The sequence below is a fragment of the Rhipicephalus sanguineus genome, chromosome 8 (assembly GCF_013339695.2).
Source record: "Rhipicephalus sanguineus isolate Rsan-2018 chromosome 8, BIME_Rsan_1.4, whole genome shotgun sequence".
NCBI classification, from domain to species: domain Eukaryota; kingdom Metazoa; phylum Arthropoda; class Arachnida; order Ixodida; family Ixodidae; genus Rhipicephalus; species Rhipicephalus sanguineus.
Window position 1 is genome coordinate 76,337,197 of NC_051183.1, and position 18,195 is coordinate 76,355,391.

General features: G+C 45.9%; 1 protein-coding gene across 3 annotated transcripts in view; it reads left to right on the plus strand.

The window, feature by feature from the left end:
* Positions 1–18,195, plus strand: part of LOC119402112 (excitatory amino acid transporter) — a 158,874-nt gene that overhangs the window by 109,964 nt on the left and 30,715 nt on the right. For all 3 annotated transcript variants that reach the window (XM_049418501.1, XM_049418500.1, XM_049418499.1), the window contains exons 5-7: positions 1,864–2,039; positions 15,906–16,032; positions 17,070–17,303. In XM_049418501.1, the coding sequence (XP_049274458.1) occupies positions 1,864–2,039; positions 15,906–16,032; positions 17,070–17,303 (537 nt within the window). The remainder of the gene's footprint in view (positions 1–1,863; positions 2,040–15,905; positions 16,033–17,069; positions 17,304–18,195) is intronic.

Below are 18,195 nucleotides of genomic sequence, written 5' to 3' on the forward strand. Positions count from 1 at the left end.
TATATTATTGCCTGATGAGTGGAAAGAAGAGATCCGCAATTTGTTTTGCCGCCAAAAAGTTTTTCGAACCACAGGAAATCAATAATGACGAAGAGGTGGAGTGGAGCGCTCATCCGCTCGGCTGTTTTGGCCAACTTTCGTTATGAATTGCACAAAATATATTAAAGTTAGGTAGCTGAAATTTATTTACCTAAATATATGCATGTTTTTGCTTCTGCTCAGGTATTTTTAGTTTTTATGTGTAGTGTAGATGTTTTTATAAAAAACCTCAAAAATGGCCCAGTCGGCAAAATTTTCTTTACTTTGAAGGTCTTTATCTCAAAAAAGCCTTGTAGCAGAGCGACAAAAATTTTGCATTACGTTCTTCGCATGCTTATCTACCAAACTGCCAAATCTTGTATTTATATAACTTTTCAGTAAAGAGATATGATCGGGCTAATTTCAAGAAAACACCGAACAATGGAAACTTCTGACGACAATAAAAAAAAAACCCATTTTTTAAATTTCTTAAACTTTGTCCACTTATTCTCCTCCACATCAGCTTTCACAATCATTAAAAACATGTTGCATAATGTCGTTTCACTAATAGTTACGGCCCCTCCAATGAGACCCTTAGGCAAGGATGGGCAATTCCGACTTCTTGCCCAGCAAGTGTATAAAATGCAGGCAGGATTGAATTTCTTTTTATTAAAAGGCCAGCAGGTACCTAAAAAGGTGTCGCCGGCACTGAAGACGTTAATTTTGAAATATTTTGGTCACTGCAGCGGCCACGAGCGCGGAGCTACCGAGTAGGCGCGCGCGCACCCGAGATTCGTTGTAAGAGACGGCGCAGTGAGAGCTCGTTCTCGCGTCCTCAGACCAAGAGTTCGAAACAGCAACACCTCGTTTGAACGCACGTGCACTGGAGCTTCGCTATTCTATCCGGGCATCTCAGCTAGGCGCTTTGTCAAGGCAGCAATCAAGGCCGATCCAACGTGGCGCTCCGCCAAAATATGGATTGTGCTATGCGCTTGTCTATATTAGATGTCGGCAGCAGACGTGAAGTGCGCTGTTCACACTTCATTCGGCGCGGATATGCTTTGCTCTTACACTAAACGTTGGCGCTTCATCGACATTGCCTGTCTAACAATTTCTCAACGCTTAGACCATACAGGAATTTTACACACACCCCACACCGTCACACCAAGCTCCACCTATTGGAGGGAGGAGAGTATAGAGGTACGCATACATCCCCTTACTCCCCAATTTGGTTAAAGTTGGTGATTGTTGCTTTTGCTACCACAGGCTCCGCACAAAATGACATAGCTATAAACTTACGCAGCACTCGCTGACTAATTCTTCTATCTGGTGTTTCTATGCATAATGCAGATGGTCAGGATCACTACAAAGTCTTTACGCTAGGCTTTTCTCATCCTGCACGTAGTTAAGGTTGTTATCGGGTGGAATCAACTTTTTGAAATTATATGTTGTTTATCAGACGTTAGCGCGTTTGTATAGCACCGGCTACTCCTTTTGAAAGAGAGCAGAATTCGTGAAAATCACCTAACGAAAAGAAATTACGGGAAAGAGTACCTGGGGATAGTTCACGCAGTTCAGTCAAGCCATAAAAAAATCAGGTAATCACGAAGTCTATTCACATAGCGAAATTGCTGGCATGCACCACTAGGTATAAGATTTTTTTTTAACTGTAAGGATAAGTATATTGCCTATGACACGGCGGAACGCATTTAAAGGTGTAAATAACACCCTGATGGGTGCAAATTTTTTATAGTCTTTTGTGCCAACAGATGGTGAATACGCTTAAACATGAAAGTTGTTGATAAGAGAACGCTAGTTGATGAGCTGGTTGCGCTTGTCTTGCAGGAACATGTTTCCTGAGAACCTACTGCAAGCTTGCTTTCAACAAGTGGAGACAACGTATGTAAAAGAGAAGCCGAAGCCCCGTTTCATACACCCCGACGAAATGCTTAATGCCACCAACGCGAGCACCTACGTGCTGAAGCGGACGCTGCAGTTCAAGGATGGAACCAACGTTCTCGGTGAGTTGCACGCCAGCTTGAAGACTGGTGTTTTTATCAATGCGAAAGCCTAAAGTGCCTCGTTGCGCGGGCCCTTAACGACACACTGCAGGCAAATGAAGTGATTAGCCCTATACAAAACCCACGTGACCTATGGCACTAGCGACAGAATGCTGTGGCGTCACCATGTACCGTCATGTTGTGGCCTAATTACATGATGACATCACCATGTGACGTCATAAGTTGACGTCGTCGCTTAGTCAAAGGTGGGCAAGTGCAACACCAAGCGATGTGCAGAAAGCTTCAAAGGGGGCGGGGACAAATTCAATCGACTCCATCTGGTGACCGACGTGCCGGATAAGCTTGGTCAATAATTTTCTTTCATGTTGACGCCTCTGGAGTACAACTTTTGAATACATCTACAAGTCCATGGCACAGCGACGTACGTCATCGAGCTGTGCTTTGTGACTCGCTTGAAGTTCTGTCGAACACGTTGGAATCACAAGGTCAGGCGTCTTCGACGTATCTCTTTCCGCTCAGCTGTCACCACGTGAATGTTGTAAGACTTTTGGGGAAGCCAGCAACGGAAATGAAGAGAAAGGCACACGGAAGACACACGTAAGATTCAAACCGCTAGCGCGCACAGTGCCGCAGAAAGAAAAAGAAAGCAAGGGCTACAGAGACATTGAACCTGCCACGTCCGGGAAAGAAGGAATGACGACCATAACGTGAAGCGCTTACATGACGTCATCCAGTATGCAGCGATTACGGGAAAACAGAATAACAAGAAAACGTGAAATCGACGATAAAGAAATAGCATCAGACGCTAAGGTCCGGGACAGTGTGAAAAGTGCTTTCAAAAGAACGTTGATCGCGCGGTATATTTGGTTAGTAAGAGACCACCATAGTAATCTACAATAATCAGACAATAATAAAAGAAACAATTCGCTAGAACATATTCCATTGACAATACGAAATGGAATGTTGTTTCTGGGCGGGAAACGTTCACACACATTGGTTTTGTGAAATGTTCACCGTTCACTTTGGCAGTGAGAATCGCTGCAGTAACTGGCAGTGCGAAGCGATCGCATTCTATGTTGATACTTTAACATGTAATAGCGAATAGAAATTTTGACGCCTAGAAACGTCGCAAAAGAAAAGGCAAGAGCGAAGTCGCAAAAATAAGCATCACGCCCATACCCCCTGCGCGACTTGCAGAAAGTATGAAATACTTCTATAAATTGCTGTTTCGTTCCAACTTTTGTCGCGCTTCTGAAGAAATGGTATAGAGTTCTGGCTCAGTTCTCCTGGCGTAGAAAATAAGGCTCCGAATGTTTGATGTTTGTGCGCGCAATTTCGTTGTGTTCTGATTAGTGTGGCACCGCTTCACACCGTCATGTTACGTCAAACGGCTGAAAGGCTTCTGGATTTCAAAACCCACTACTTACAGCTTATAATTTAGAACACTTTAAATATCCATTGTGTGTTCATAGGCGGCAGTAAATAATTTGCCGATTGTGTCACTCACCCCCATTTTTGTCTCAATACATGCCAGTGTTTATGCCACTTCGGCCTAGGTGGTCGTATAAGGCATTAAAGCGCACTGCTAATAACTGGTTACGCCTATTAAACTACGATGTGTCGAGCCTTATGTCCGGACTTAATTACTCTGATGTCTCCCACAAGACATGAGCGCAAAGGGTCTAGATAATATCGATGCAAAGCTGGCGTTTAAATATATATGAGGGAAGAACAAATCGTTCACTTAAGCGTCGTTTGTAGCTTTGGGGTAAATCAGCTTCATGCTGGCAGTCTTTGTTTTCTCCTCTGGTTCCGTCTCCTTCGTTACCTTTTCACGGCTGCAGTCGTGCAAGGGTTCTCTATGAGGTTTTTACATGCTCGAAATTTGCTCCCGAAAACTAAGAGAGCACATCAGTTAAATAACAGTTCGCAATACTGTAATTCGAGATGTGACGTGAGCCCGCATCACTGAACTGCGAGGCCGTGGAACTCCATATATATATATATATATATATATATATATATATATATATATATATATATATATATATATATATATATATATATATATATATATATATATATATATATATATAAAGAATGGAAGCACAGGGAGGTCAACATGAATTGAAACATCCGGTTAGCTACCCTACATTAGGGGAAGGGGAATGGGAACGAAAGATGGAAAATGTGTAGAGGGAAGAGCAGGCGCGCAAAAACAAAGTCAATAGAAAGGTGAGGAGCGGGAGTACTAAAGCCTGTCCAATAGGGCAATTCCGCGCAAAAAGTTCAAAACTCCTTAATAGATTTCTGGTGCGACGAGAGTTCGAGTCGGCATGCTAATACTGTCTGTTCCGACCACAAGGACGCTTCCCTTGCGATCTCAAAATTGTTGGCAGCACACACGCATTCTGCACGTAGGAATAGAAGGGAGGGACAGTTGGAGAGGGGCTGTGCCGTTCGTGTTGATATCTGGGCCAGTCACGTGACGATGAGGTCGGGGCCACGGACACGCTTCCGGCACTCCGAAAAGAAAGAACTGCGCGCCTTAATTTGCGCTACGCCTTTAACGCGACGGAACGACCAGCGCCTCCTCACTTGCACCAGATATGTGCGCAAGGGCACGCTGTCTGGGTGGGCTGAGCTTTCTCTCTGCTGCGCCGAGGGTCGTGAGATGAACCAGATAAATGCCTGCCCGGCTGGCTTCACGCGCCCCTGAGTACCACAGAGGATGCGCGGGCAGGAATTAGCCACAAGGGAAGAACGAAAGGGGGCAGGGAAAGGGTCGGGGACGCAGAATAGGCGGCCAACATGAAGGGGCGTGTTGTCTGGAGGAAATTCGACGTCACACTATGTACGCTCCCAGCATGCGAGTCCGAGAGCCCAGCCCGAGGTCGTGCGAAATGAAAGGACCTGCTTTCGTGACGGAAGGTCCGGAAACGAGTGAAAAGTGTGCGTGTGAAAGGATACGCGAGTACAACGAAGCGATGACCCTGGAAGCCGGCCTTGTCTCTAGTCCGTTGTATCCTTCGGTTCATTCACTCACTAGGAAAACGCGGATCCGAGTACGCGTAAAGACACAATAGCCGAGTGTGAAAGGAACGTTGACAGGGCGTTGAAAGCTCGGCATTTCATCAGAGGTGTTGGCCCGTTGAGAATTCAGAACGTCAATGCAGAACGTCAGTTGTAGAGAGACAGAGCGAGAGATTGTTGGCTGGCGTCACCTTTGGGCCACCTGTTGGGAGATTGTTGGGCTGGCGTCACCTCTGATGCTGACTTTTTTTTTCGACGTTCCGTTGGAGGTTCTAGATGGTTGCAATAAACGTGAATTGTTGGAGGAACAGTTTTTTCCAGCAGGCGCTCTTCCCATTTTTTTTTCCTGTGTTTTGTTCTGACGTTCACTTTTGTCCGCACAGTTAGCCTATAGCCTACATCCATATACCTAGGAGCCTGGCTGTGGTACATGCTTTGTTCTGAAAGAGAACAAGTATTTCTACAAAGTGACATAGAAGCACACTTGAAATTAACTGCTATGATACATTAGGCAAGAGGACAGGCCTACAATCACGGACTGAAGAGAAAGGATCAGAAGAATGCATATGCCGCGCTTTTGCTGTTCTGATCACTTCTCGTGTGTCCGTACCTGCACGCCTACCTTCCTTTATCATGAATCTGTATCAGTTAGCCCAACTTTCTGTTAGCCCAACATTCGCATACAAAGACTTTTATCATTGAATAGGTGGTGTCGCTGGAGCGAGCGTTTCTACAAGTGGTCTTGTTTTCTTCAAGGCAGCAGCCTTCCTTGTGCCGTCCGTGTCGATATCTAGGCCAGACAAGACGAATTGTCGAAACGTTCACGCGAACGACACCCCTGTTCAATGATTTTTAAAGACGATAGTCTTTCTTGGGATATTTGAACGCAGAAGTTTTGGTCTGTCTGTCTGTCTCTCACACAATTCATACACCCTGCCAAAGTTTAAGCACTTGCTCAACGCCCAGCCATCTTGAACTGGTAGCTGCGTTCATACTTATGAACATTGTCGATCAAAAAGCAAATATTGCGCATATCTGAGGCGCAACTTCAATACTTAATTATTAGGTGGTGTGTCCCTATATTAGAAAATACATAGATACGTAACTCTAAAGACCCTAGTGTTTTTTAGGCTCCGTCGAAAATGCGAAGCTATACACGAAAAAGCCCTCTGCCGACGATATGGTGCTGCCACCTGGCAGTGGCCCTAGGAACAGCGTCACGGGTGGCCGCGGATGAGACCAGGACTCATGTAGTACGGCCGACAGAAGACTATCGTCTTTCGACAACATTTGCAGCGAAGCACGCAGATACGCGGCAATTTTTTTTTCAACTCTTCGATCTCCCATCTTCTGCTGAACTTCTGTCCTGTTTGGACTCGCATGCGCAAGAGCAAGATAACTAATGTACAGCACTGAAAGAGTTTACAAGAGATCATTGCACTTCGTGTTCCCTCACACTTGACATGTCAAATTATGGCGCGTTTTCTTCAACGTAATCAACTTCGAAGAAGCAAAGCGGGTGAAAATGCTAAGCTGGCGTTTATCAGCAAGCTTTTCTTCTCTGTCAGTGTCTCCAGAGAGCGGTGTCCTGCATGTTGTCTTTGTTATCGTTATCACCTTCCTCCCGTAGTCTGCTGTTATGTTATCGCTGTCGCTTTTCACGCCTATAGTTTTTTCACTATCTCACACGAGTACCCCGGTGTCTATAGGTGAGAACAGTGCACGATTCGGTGTAGCGCGTCATTATATAAAGCTTGGCTTTCGGTATCATATTCGATAACGGATGATAATGCTCGCAAGACTGGCAGACGCGTACGCTTTTCCTTTCTGAATGGACCGAGCTTCGCCAGGCCCTGTCATACACTGGGTATCTCAGGAGATGACTTCAATGGAACTACCCGTGCTGTCGTCAACGAGCGTCATAATTGATATTGTACCTGTGAATCTTGAACGCTACACGACGTCCTGCAACATGGGATGCTTTGTACGTATTGGAACATTGACAGACGTACGGGGCACCGAATGAGTGGTACAGCAAGTTCCTTACAAAGTAATGCGTGCATGAATTGGCTACACGAAATACTACGTATTACGCTGCACTGAACGCACTGATATGCAATTATTTGTCGTTTTGAAGAAAAATAATTATTTGTCGTTTTGAGCAAAAAGAATTATTTGTCATTTTGAAGAAAAAGACTTGTAGCTAGCAAGAACTGTAAACTTTGGCGACCAGTGTTTTCTTATGGTTGATTTTATTACTGGCATAATTAAATGGAAGAAGCGTTAGTACGATTACGTTGTGCCAGGGGATACTTTTAATATGACAAACATTGAATATTTATGGAGATCGCTGTTATGATTGTAAAATAAGAACATAGTTATATGACATAAGCACGAGTACCCCGTTTACCCTTTAGACCTAGTCCATTGTCATTGCATTTTCGCGCTTTTTGCATACCGCTATACGAACCAGTACTTTTCTGGTTCTGCTTAGAATGTTTCCGGCGCGGTCACTGACCGTGTTCAGTTCTGTCTTCTCTCTCAGAAATGCTTTAAGCACTTGAAACAAAGATCTCAAACACATGGCCCAGACACACCCATACAGAACGCGCGCGACTTCCCAATGAGTCACTCTCGGCTGCCAAAGTACTCTTTCCACTGTAAGTGGACCGCTCCTAGCAGCCCCTTGCACTTTGAGCTATCGCAGGGATAAATCAGGCGCATCACTTGCCGACGGTAAGTGATGTGCTTGATTACAAGAGTGCTGGGCCAGATGCGAACAAGTGATTGGCTTTGCAAGGATTGAGCATTGAGAACACGCAAAGAAAAAAAAAATTCCCAGACGTTGCTAAAGCGTAACATCTGAGAGTTTTTAGGACGTTTAAAGAAAGGACCCTAAAGCGTTTTGGAAGCTTAACGCATGTTCCAGGGCAGTAGAGCGTGCGCCTCCACTGCGGAGGTACTGGGTTTGATTCCTTGTCCAGCCATGCGTCCACAGGTATTTTAATGGGCAAAGAGGTACCCTGACTGAACGCTTGGTGCTGTTGGTACTCATATGTCGAGAAGATGGCATCTCCTTTTCACTCTCCCCGATCTATCACTTCGCTACCCCGATTTCCCCGACGAGACTGCGCAGCGCTCCGTTATGAGTATAGCAGCAATTTTTTAGAGCGATGGCTCTACTCGTCCCGGTACAAACCCAGAAAACGACTTTGTTAATGAGTTTGACCTTGAACCTCTGCCAACGCTGATTTCCTCCTCTTAATCCTCGAACCTGCGTCACCATAGCAACGGACATGCGCAGTGTAGGTTTGTTCTCTCCCGTGCACACCTCTCCGTCGGTCGGCGAGAGCCGCGAGCCGGCGAGCGCGCGCGCCTGGAGACCTCAACTTCTGTCACGTGGCTCCTACATCGGCAGTACGATGTACAAATGTGGACAGCGGTGCTGCTTACCGCGGTGTCCTGCTGACGCGCAGGACACCACAGCGGCATGGTTTCTGCCGTAGTTGCCGCTATCGCTCGACATGCTTGGTTTGAGTGCGTTGAACCGAGGCATTTTTTAAACCCTAGAACACTATGTATGCATTCCCTCTCCTGTTATTTCCTGTGTAGCTGCTACTGAATATAACTGTTTAAAATAAAGTGTGTCTGTAATTTTTCAAGCGTTCAATTTTTCTAATATTTTTTCTTTTGTAGACGGTTATGAAATCCTTGCCTATATAGGGAGGCGGCTTACGTCCGCTTTAGAACGGTACATTGAGCGGCGACGAGCAGTCTCCCGGGATCGCGAGCAATGTGCGGTACGTAAAAAGCGAGTCGTCGCCTGACGTGTCACCTTGTTTATTTCTAACTTGACTGATTAATTAGGCTGAATGCCTAGGGCATTGTGTAACCACCTATTGCGCCGCAGTCGCCCCTTGCAGTTAACGCTCGCTAAAATGGCGTCCTACATGTGTGCTATTCGCCCTCCGCGCGGATTCCGATCTCATTAGCGTAGCAAGCGTTGAGGCGATTAGTACTGGCCTCGCTCCAGTTCGCACGGCCATTGAAGAGCGCCCAAAACAAGAGTACGCATCCATATTGCAAGGTCTTGGTATAGCGTCGGGCAGCTCTGGAGTCTCTAAAGGCTCATTCATACTTGCGACTAGCATCGGTCCCGAGATCAACTTTGTCGCAGAGGGACTGGTTGCAGATGGTCACAAATGGCCGCTTTGGTCGAAAAGCAACTGATGTGGCTCAGTCGCTGCTCGATTTGCCAGTTATGTGACTGCAGTCGCAAAGCTCTGATCCAATCAGATGTGCAGGAGCAGGACGTCAGCTTGTTTTGCGAGGCAGTGGCAGTGCAAGAAAAAGCGAATTCGGTGTGGCTACGGGTGTAAGCCGCACTGACAGGTGTCAACAGCGGCCGTCTTGAGTCGCTCATTGGTCCGCTATCGCAAATGGCCGCGCGAACGGCGGTACACTGGCAAGTGTGAATGAGCTTAACCAACGTGACATGCACGGTAGCGTGTCAAATGATGCGTTGCTCGCATTGTTGACGATTATATCAAGAGTGCTGCAGCGAAACGATTAAACTGTAATCACTGCATTATGGCGAGGAAAGCATCAATGAAATCTTGGGCGAAGGTGGGACATGTCGCGCTAACTACAATAAAAACATGCCAGAAGGTGCACAAAGACGCCGAAAAAAACTTACTTGTAACGGTTGAGGCTTCATGACATCATATCGACTATTTCACTTTCGACGCATGGGCGCCGCCACATTAAGCTGTGAAACAAATGTTTTCTTATTTCGGTACGTCTTGACATGAAATTACCAAGGTCATGAAACATGGAATGCACCACCCCAACTGTTCTCATGCGCATGCGTCTGCCGTAGCATTGTTAGCTTAGTTGTTACAAATACAAAACGGCAAAGTTAAAGCCCAATATGGTGGCACCGAAACCCATGCGTAAAATAGTCTATAGAGTAGGAGGCGGAAAAGGCGAAAATATACGCAAGACAGACGCTTCTATGCTTCTATGTGGTTTAGTTGCTGTTGGCTAAGTACTGCCCGGCTGATTACCTGCCGTTACTTACGCCTTGGCCCTAGTGGCTAATATAATAAGTCTGTTTTTATGCACAATAAAATTTAGTTCAAGTCTGGCGTTGTTGGTTTCTCTCTAATCGCCTGTGTCCTGTTCGGCAGTATGTTGCATAGCTATAACCAAAACCTTCTAGCTCAGCTGTCTATGCTCAGCTTAACTGAAACTCGGTAAACAGCGCCCTTCTCTCAGCGTCAGAGGTTCAGCTTTCGACTTGAGAATGATCGCATCTCCGTGGCAAGCAGGTGTTCGACCACAGAGGCACGCCATTGCTTGAAATTGCTTCGGAAAGAAACTCTATGTGCATGGCATGCAGTGGGAAGAGTCTCCTTAACGCATGTAATATCGCGTGGCAGAAGCGTAGAATCGCGCCAAGCGTCAAAAAAATGTGAATCGCGCAACGAGCGGGTGTTTTAAAGGGCCACTCGTTACAAAGCACGTGTACATATTTAATCATCATCATCAGTAAAAGCATCAACAAAGAGAGCAGTTGCGTAGACTCGCGTGTCGCCCTACGGGCGCGTAGTGGGCCCTTCGCTGATTCGCAAACGGATAAATTATGGCGTAGTGGGCACCTCTCAAGTGTACTTGCAGTAGACATTTTAGGGTAGTTCGAAACGGCCAGGGCTGGGCAAAGATACTTTGAAATTGTATCGCGATACGATACAAGATACTCAGGCGAGAAGTATTGGAGATACAGATACAAGATACTGCCACAATAATTGTATCCGATACGATACTTGGCAATTGTATCTTAAGATACTTCGATACATTCTCAAATTTGTTATTATAGATCCATATAATGTATCAGCAAACGCCTATACACGAAAATGTCTTCTTGTAAATTTCTTGACTGTGACCTATTTTGTTTCACATGAATGAAATGTCTGTTAGTATCTCAAAACTTTTGCCCTTCTTGCTCGAAGTGCATTAGTTGCCTTCCAAAACAACTTATTGGGGCTTGTTTTAGCTTCTTCTCAGGACAACTCTTTCATACACTTCGCTGTTAGCGGTTCTTGCGTGTCATTTTTGCAATTGATGGAAGTCGCTGCTCAACTTGCCGCCCAGCTAGCGGGTTGCCATATAATCACAATAACGTCAATAAGAAGCCTTCGCACGACGGCGCAAATACCGGTGTGGACTTTTACCATGTTTGCACAATACCGTATATTCGGACAGGTGTACAGCAGCAACAACGCTGGTAGACTTTTTTTTTTTTGGGGGGGGGGGCGCATGGCGTATATGGGGTTTGAGACCATACGCTAAGGGCCCGGCCGGCACACATGACCGTCTCCGTCCCATTTTTTTATTTTCTAAATAAGTATGTTCGTGAGCTACACATAAGGATTTCTTTAATGAGGAACATGTGTTCACCATGTGCTGAAACATAACCATGAAGCAAAAGCTCTATGTTTCCATCCGCGTCCAGATTTCACTCGTTGTATACATCGGCATCGATGTCTCTCGAATCCTGACTCCAAATCCCCTTCAGAAATGACCTTTATATGAGATACGGGAGAGGCTTCCTTTCAAATGGCAACGTCATTTTGTTCAAACTCTCTCCGACCCCACCATCTTCACTGCCCCAGCCCTTGGAGATAAATTTCTTGACTGCGGCCCACCGGCTATAGGCTGAGTTTGAGACCCCTGGTGTATACGTAGATGACGTAAAACAGCAATGAATTTTCATGTTCTACTTGGCTGCTAGCGTAAGGGATTCTTTGTTTATACACTCACTAACGGGCAATCTTTTAGCAATTTTTCTTCAACGAGAGAACATGTGCAACACAGAAATGTCTCAGACGTATTGTATAGTTGCACAAAGCGTCGCAGGAAACCGCCGCTATTCGCGCTATTGCCACTTACAGCTCCCATTACGTGGCGATTAGTAATAAGAAAAATATTTATGGCCTAAAACAGGAAAATAAATATAAGTAAAATATAGAGGTGGCTGTGTATCAAACATTCACATTGAATGAGTACAGACGGCGCCCTTAATCGCTATGAGCATGAAGTATTGTCAGCTTACCTGTTGAGACAATAGAAAACTCATTGCCTATGGAACATTGCCTGAAACGGCTCGTTGAGACGCTGATGAGCAAAACGGAGCATTCAGTAAAACAACGTTTCTCGAATCCCCTAACATCTTTAAGATGGCTCCTAATGATTTCCATTATTATAATGCAAACTCAATTTCGCTATTTTCTTAAGCGGCAAACTGAATATTTTGTACTCTAAACTCAAGGCAAGCCTACATAATTATATAATTGCTTACAAGATCGCCTTGGCAACGTGTAAATGTGTAAAGAGTAGTAGAAATAAAGCAGACAGAAGAATAAAGCAGAAATCTTATTTTGGGAGCGCGTTACAAAAGACATATACTGCAGTGACCAGACCGGAAAAACAGTGCAGAGACCTAGGTAATCTATGCGATGCAAAATGACAGCTAAGGAAGCACTTGTGCTAATAATCAAATTATGATGTCATAAATTTTTGAATAAATGTAGGTGGAAGTGAAAAATATGGTACGCCAAGTTATTTTCTGTTAGGTAAACGCTTGCTCTATTAGATCTAGCATCAGTACCAGTGGTGCTAAAGTTGTTGGAATCTTATTTGCATATATGTTAATTCATTGCATGCAAGTCAAACTTACATGCACGAGACCCTTCTAATCGCTGATATGTAATATCCATGCGACGCAAAGCAACCCCATTCTGCACGCATCACATTTCATTACGGAGCAAGACTCAAGAGAATCTTCAATAACGACACTGTAACAACATCAGAATTTACGCGACAGACTCCGCACGCAGTGGAGTACGTGGCGCAGGACAGTGGCTAAGAGCAAGTGTCGCGGCATTGGCGCAACTAAAAAGAAAATAAACCGAGAAAACGAAAGGTAGGTGGGCTGGGCGTAGACGTCCGCGCGCTTGTCTTCTGATCTTCTACCCTCACTGGATGACTCTGGCGTAAATAAAATAACGTCACCGGCCTTATAACTTATTCAGATGGCTTAGTGGCACCAGTACCAGCTTGAGAAGCGGAGCTCTGCCAGTGATTATTGTGTCGCATGGTTGTGTTGCGATAGAAGTATCTTGTATCTTAAGATACACGATACATTTTCGAATGTATCGAAAATACAGATACAGATACTCGTCTTTCGAGACGTATCGCGATACAGATACAAGATACCCAAAAAGTATCTAAGATAGTATCTAAGATACATGTATCTTCGATACTGCCCAGCACTGGAAACGGCGAATCTTATGCGCACAGACGTTCGTTTTCTTGCCGCACGGTTGAAGCATCCACCGAGAACTGAAGCAAGGCTAGCAATTGAGAAGGCGATGCGCACGGGGCCCGATTGCGCTATCGCGTTCTACTCTCGAAGGCGAAGCTCAAGCGTCCTCCAGGTTTTTCCATACTCGACGAGTTCCGAAACAAACGTTCAACTACCGCGAGTCCTGTAGAGGTCGTTTGTTTGAAAGAGAACGCTTTATTAGGATTGAGCGGTGCTCGGCCAGTCCTGTCAGCCAGCGCATGCTGTTTCCCTCCATCTTCGTGACGTCACGAACGTAACACGAGAGCCGCTGCGAGCTGTTTCCAAAGCACAATGACGCAGCCACACCATGGCTTACAGAAGAGCCGGATGGCAGCGCGAGATCCGTTACGACCGGGAGCGGCCGTACAACACGATATTTAAATGCGTCTCTCGTTTTGTCGGCGCCTTCTTTTTTTTATGTATTTCTTTTACCCGCAGCACGGTCTATCGCTCATGCTACCACTTGCGCAAAGAGAGTTGTCATGCGGGGAAAAGCTTTGTCGGATGACACCCCTGGGAACAGGGGCGCCTCGATGTTCTCGCTGGATTCCTCTGGGCCGTGGCGAGGCTTTGATCGTCGCGTCGTGCGCGACTTTTTGCGCGCCTCTGTTTATCGCGCCGTATCCGCGTCCCCCGGCAGGCTCTTTCTTCATCCTCGGCTCTTGTATACTCTTTCGTGCGTTGATGCGCAACCCTAGCCGAATCAATGAAAAGCTTTCGTGTAGGCTTCGGGCGTCGTGCTGGCTGCAACGCGGCGTCTGATGTGGCTTGGTGATCTGTTATATGCCGGTGGCTCGCAAAAATAAAGATACGCCTAGTCCACGTGACTGCCACTGCTCGAAAAGGTCAAAAGCTGGGGCATCTCTTGCAAACATTCGGGTGTAAGGACGCGGATACTGTGCTCGTGTGAAGCAGCTGACCCAACATTCGCAGCCACCTTCATCATTCAGCGTCAGCGCCATCCGTTTGGACAGTGATGCTGAAATCAATGGCGTTCAGCATCAGCATCGAGTTTTCGTCTTCTGCAATAGTGCTGACATGCTGTGACAATGGTTCCATAAGGCTTTGAAAATGGGCATGGGTGTGTTAACCTTTATCTTCGAAAGGGCATGACATGGCCAGAGATGGCTATGCATGTGTCTTTGAGTGCTATGTGAAATGGATAAACTGAAATCGTAGTTCTAACATGATTGCAAAAAGACCTGAATGGTGGTCGCCGTAAAGGCCCAACGGGCTATGTAAAGGGACAATGGAGAATGGTGCCACCTAGAAGATCCGTTTCAAGGCATTGTGTTCAGAGGTAGCATCGTGCTCAAGGTGGCTGAGAATCCTCATATTTGTATTGTTTTCCGCACCACTGAACGCCCGCTGTTTTTGTCCGTCGCCCACTGTTTTGTTGCCCACTGTCCGTCGCCCACTGTCGTCCGAACTCCCACTGTTTTTGTTTTGTCTGTAGCGAGTGTCGTGTCCTTCCTGTTCCTTTCTGTTCCTTTTGTCCCCGTCCAAAGTGCGCTACCCAACCATATAGGTATAATGTTTTGTCCGTCTCCTTCTGCACGTGTGTTGAGTGATGATAGACTGAAGGGCATGCCCAAGGTTGCCTGGTTTAATTGCCCCTGCTGAGAGTTAAGCTGTGGAATCAAGAAACTTGCGGCACTTTCCACTCCTCACCCTTCTTATTTTTTTGTGCAACCAATATTTGTGCCAATAGAATACGTTGCTGACAGCATTCGAAGTTCACGCTGCATACATATGAATCGCCATAAGACACTCTCGAAGACCTGAAATTTGCGCCTTCCGTGTGAGGTCCTTCCCTCTCTTAAACCTGCTAATGTGTGATGCGGCGTATACTATGGAAGTTTATATCATGTTTGTGGGGTCAGCGTAAGTTCTTGTGTTCTATAAATAGCCTTTAAATAAAGGTATATCTCATACTCGCTTTACAAGCGCTCATAAGTATGGTCAGCTTCGACGGTAAGCTGTTTCTCAATATGGCACGTGAGAAGTAGAAACAGAAGAATGCAATGAGAGCTGCACGCCTTGAAATGCCCGGGGTTTTCTTGTCATTATTGTTCGGCGCGTTTCTAGGGGGCCTTTCGGTCCCGGAGGGCTCTTACACTGTTGGTGGTGCCTTCAGCCAATGAGCGTTGCGTATTCAGTGTCTTTGGTTTCACCGAACTCTCAGGGACGGAAATTCGAAGAGTCCTAGGGTTGCTGTACACCACGGGTGCAATTTTTTTGTCTTTTCCCTGCGTTATGCAAGACTAATCCGCAGACGGTGGTTCAACAACTCACTGCGACGTTCCACCAGGAGCTGTGCTAGGAATGGTGTTTCGTTTTTGTCTAATATTTTCACAACCACATATTCATTGCTAATATCTTTTCCCAACTGAATGTGCCAGCTAACTGCGCGCTCTCTCTTTTAGGGCTCATCGTCTTCTGCATCGCCTTCGGCATCATAGCGGGCCAGATGGGACCAGATGCGGAACTTATGGTGCAGTTTTTCTCCAGTCTGAACGAAATCATCATGAAGATCGTCGTCCTGGTCATGTGGTACGTTTATTGTCACATGCACGGTACCTCTCTCCCAGCGCATAAAAAAGTGCAGTATTTCACGAGATGCCAAGTCCTTATTTTTGCAATTAATCCGTGGACCTGCTGAAGTCGTAATACTTCGATAAATCGTAGCACCTTTTAGCACTTCGCGGAATCCTGAGAGCTTTGCTTGGTGAATTCCGTTAACAAATTGACGTCAAACCACGCTATTCACATGTTTCGTTTTGGTACTGTGAGGATGATATATGAGGTGAAGATGCAGATTTAACATTCCCAGTGGTGCACTTGCCTGATTTTCCTGTTAAAGTAGAAACGTTAAAAATTCACAACTCGAAGGTACCTGGGATCTTTACAGCGATCAGAGTAGGATGCCAAGTTCACCAGAAAGTGTAGCATCTCAGATTATATTTTATTATTTGTGCAATGCCGGGAGCGATGCTTCAAGACAGTGTGATCGCAACGTGTGCCGTTATCTAATATTTGAGAGCATGCTACTGTTGAGCTTTTCCTTGTGATGCTCCATTGCGATGAACAGTTCATCAAACGGAACTGAAGTACATTCGCCCATGCATTCACTCATTAATTCATCCCTTAGACATTAATGAGTGACAATGACCAGCAATTCAAGGTAAGGATACCACGTTCTCCGAAGTGAAGCGAGTAAGCAACAGCAGACAAAACGTTACGCTGACTCTCAAGTTAATGCCATTGTCAGTTAACGGAATTGAGCGTTCACTTTTAAGGTATTTTAGATCGCTTGTTTGTAGCTGCTTGTATTTCACATTGCGCATGACCCAGTGCATTAAGTAGGTGCATTTCATAGCTCCACGGTACGCCTTTATTGCGACTATCCATCGACCTGCTCGAAGTTAATGCACCTTGTACCACTTCGGGAAAGCCTAAGGGCGTGCTCTCTTCACAGAGACTCCAGTTTTGGCGCAGATGCAAGTCGTGCAGTATACGGCAGAGCAAATATGAATTTACTGTGGTCACCTTAGTTGTCCGCCACTCATGAAGTGCAAAATTTCATGCAGGTATTCCCCGTTCGGTATCATGTCTCTGATCATCGGCAAGATCATGTCCATCAAGGACTTGGCGCTGACGGCGCAGCAGCTCGGTCTCTACATGCTGACCGTAATCACGGGCCTCCTCATCCACGCCTGCATAACATTACCGCTGATCTACTTCCTCATCACCCGGAAGAACCCGGTCACCTTCTTCAAGGGCATGCTCCAGGCATGGATTACTGCGCTCGGCACAGCATCGAGGTGAGTGCGATCACCTCCGGCTGTTTCTAGGATAAAGAGCGGAAAAGTTGTTGATGGATACCTACACTGCCGAAAGGGGCACATGACTGACAGCAAAGATGCCCCTTTCGTCGATGTGTTTATTCTTCGACAATTTTTCCGCTCTTCATCCTATATGTGTCCCGCCAACTAGCCCAACGGCTAACGCTTCTACATCGGCTACCACGAGTCGTTGTGGTAACACCCTTCAGACCCATTGTGCCCGCAATTCTCTCTGAAACCGCTAGTACATGCTTAAAAGAATCGGGACCGATTGAAGAACCTATGGTGTACAAACAGATTTTGGTTATTCCTAACCACAGCTGCCCTAAACCCCAAGTGGAGAGCAGCCGACCGAACAATTAACCCCGTTAATATATCTTCCCTTCAATTCTTGTTTTCTCTCACTCTCGCCTTGTCATTTCGTGTCTGCATTTCAAACTTTCTCAATGAATGCTCGGAAGTTAGTGCTTGAAACATCTTTGCCTGAGAAGAATTCCCCTGCACTGAGCGTTGTATACGGACCTGGTTTTTTGTTGTGCTCACTGCGACTTGCAGAAATTTCACACGAACTGCACGTAGACGCGTTAGCTAAAACACTTGACATAATTTTAGCGATCGTTGAAAGTTATGCCCGGACGTCAAGGCAGCAACATGCTACCTTAACAAAGTTCACTTGTCGATACGTTGGCTCCAGCGGTGCTATTTCCTGGTGAACGACTTCGCATCACTTCAAGAATTTGTCTACCTCTGAACTTCCGGTCTTTCTTGCGAGAGCAATTATACGGCACTCTCAGCTCGTTTGTGCCGTCGGCGCTGCTGTCGGCGTCATGCTCCGTATATATATATATATATATATATATATATATATATA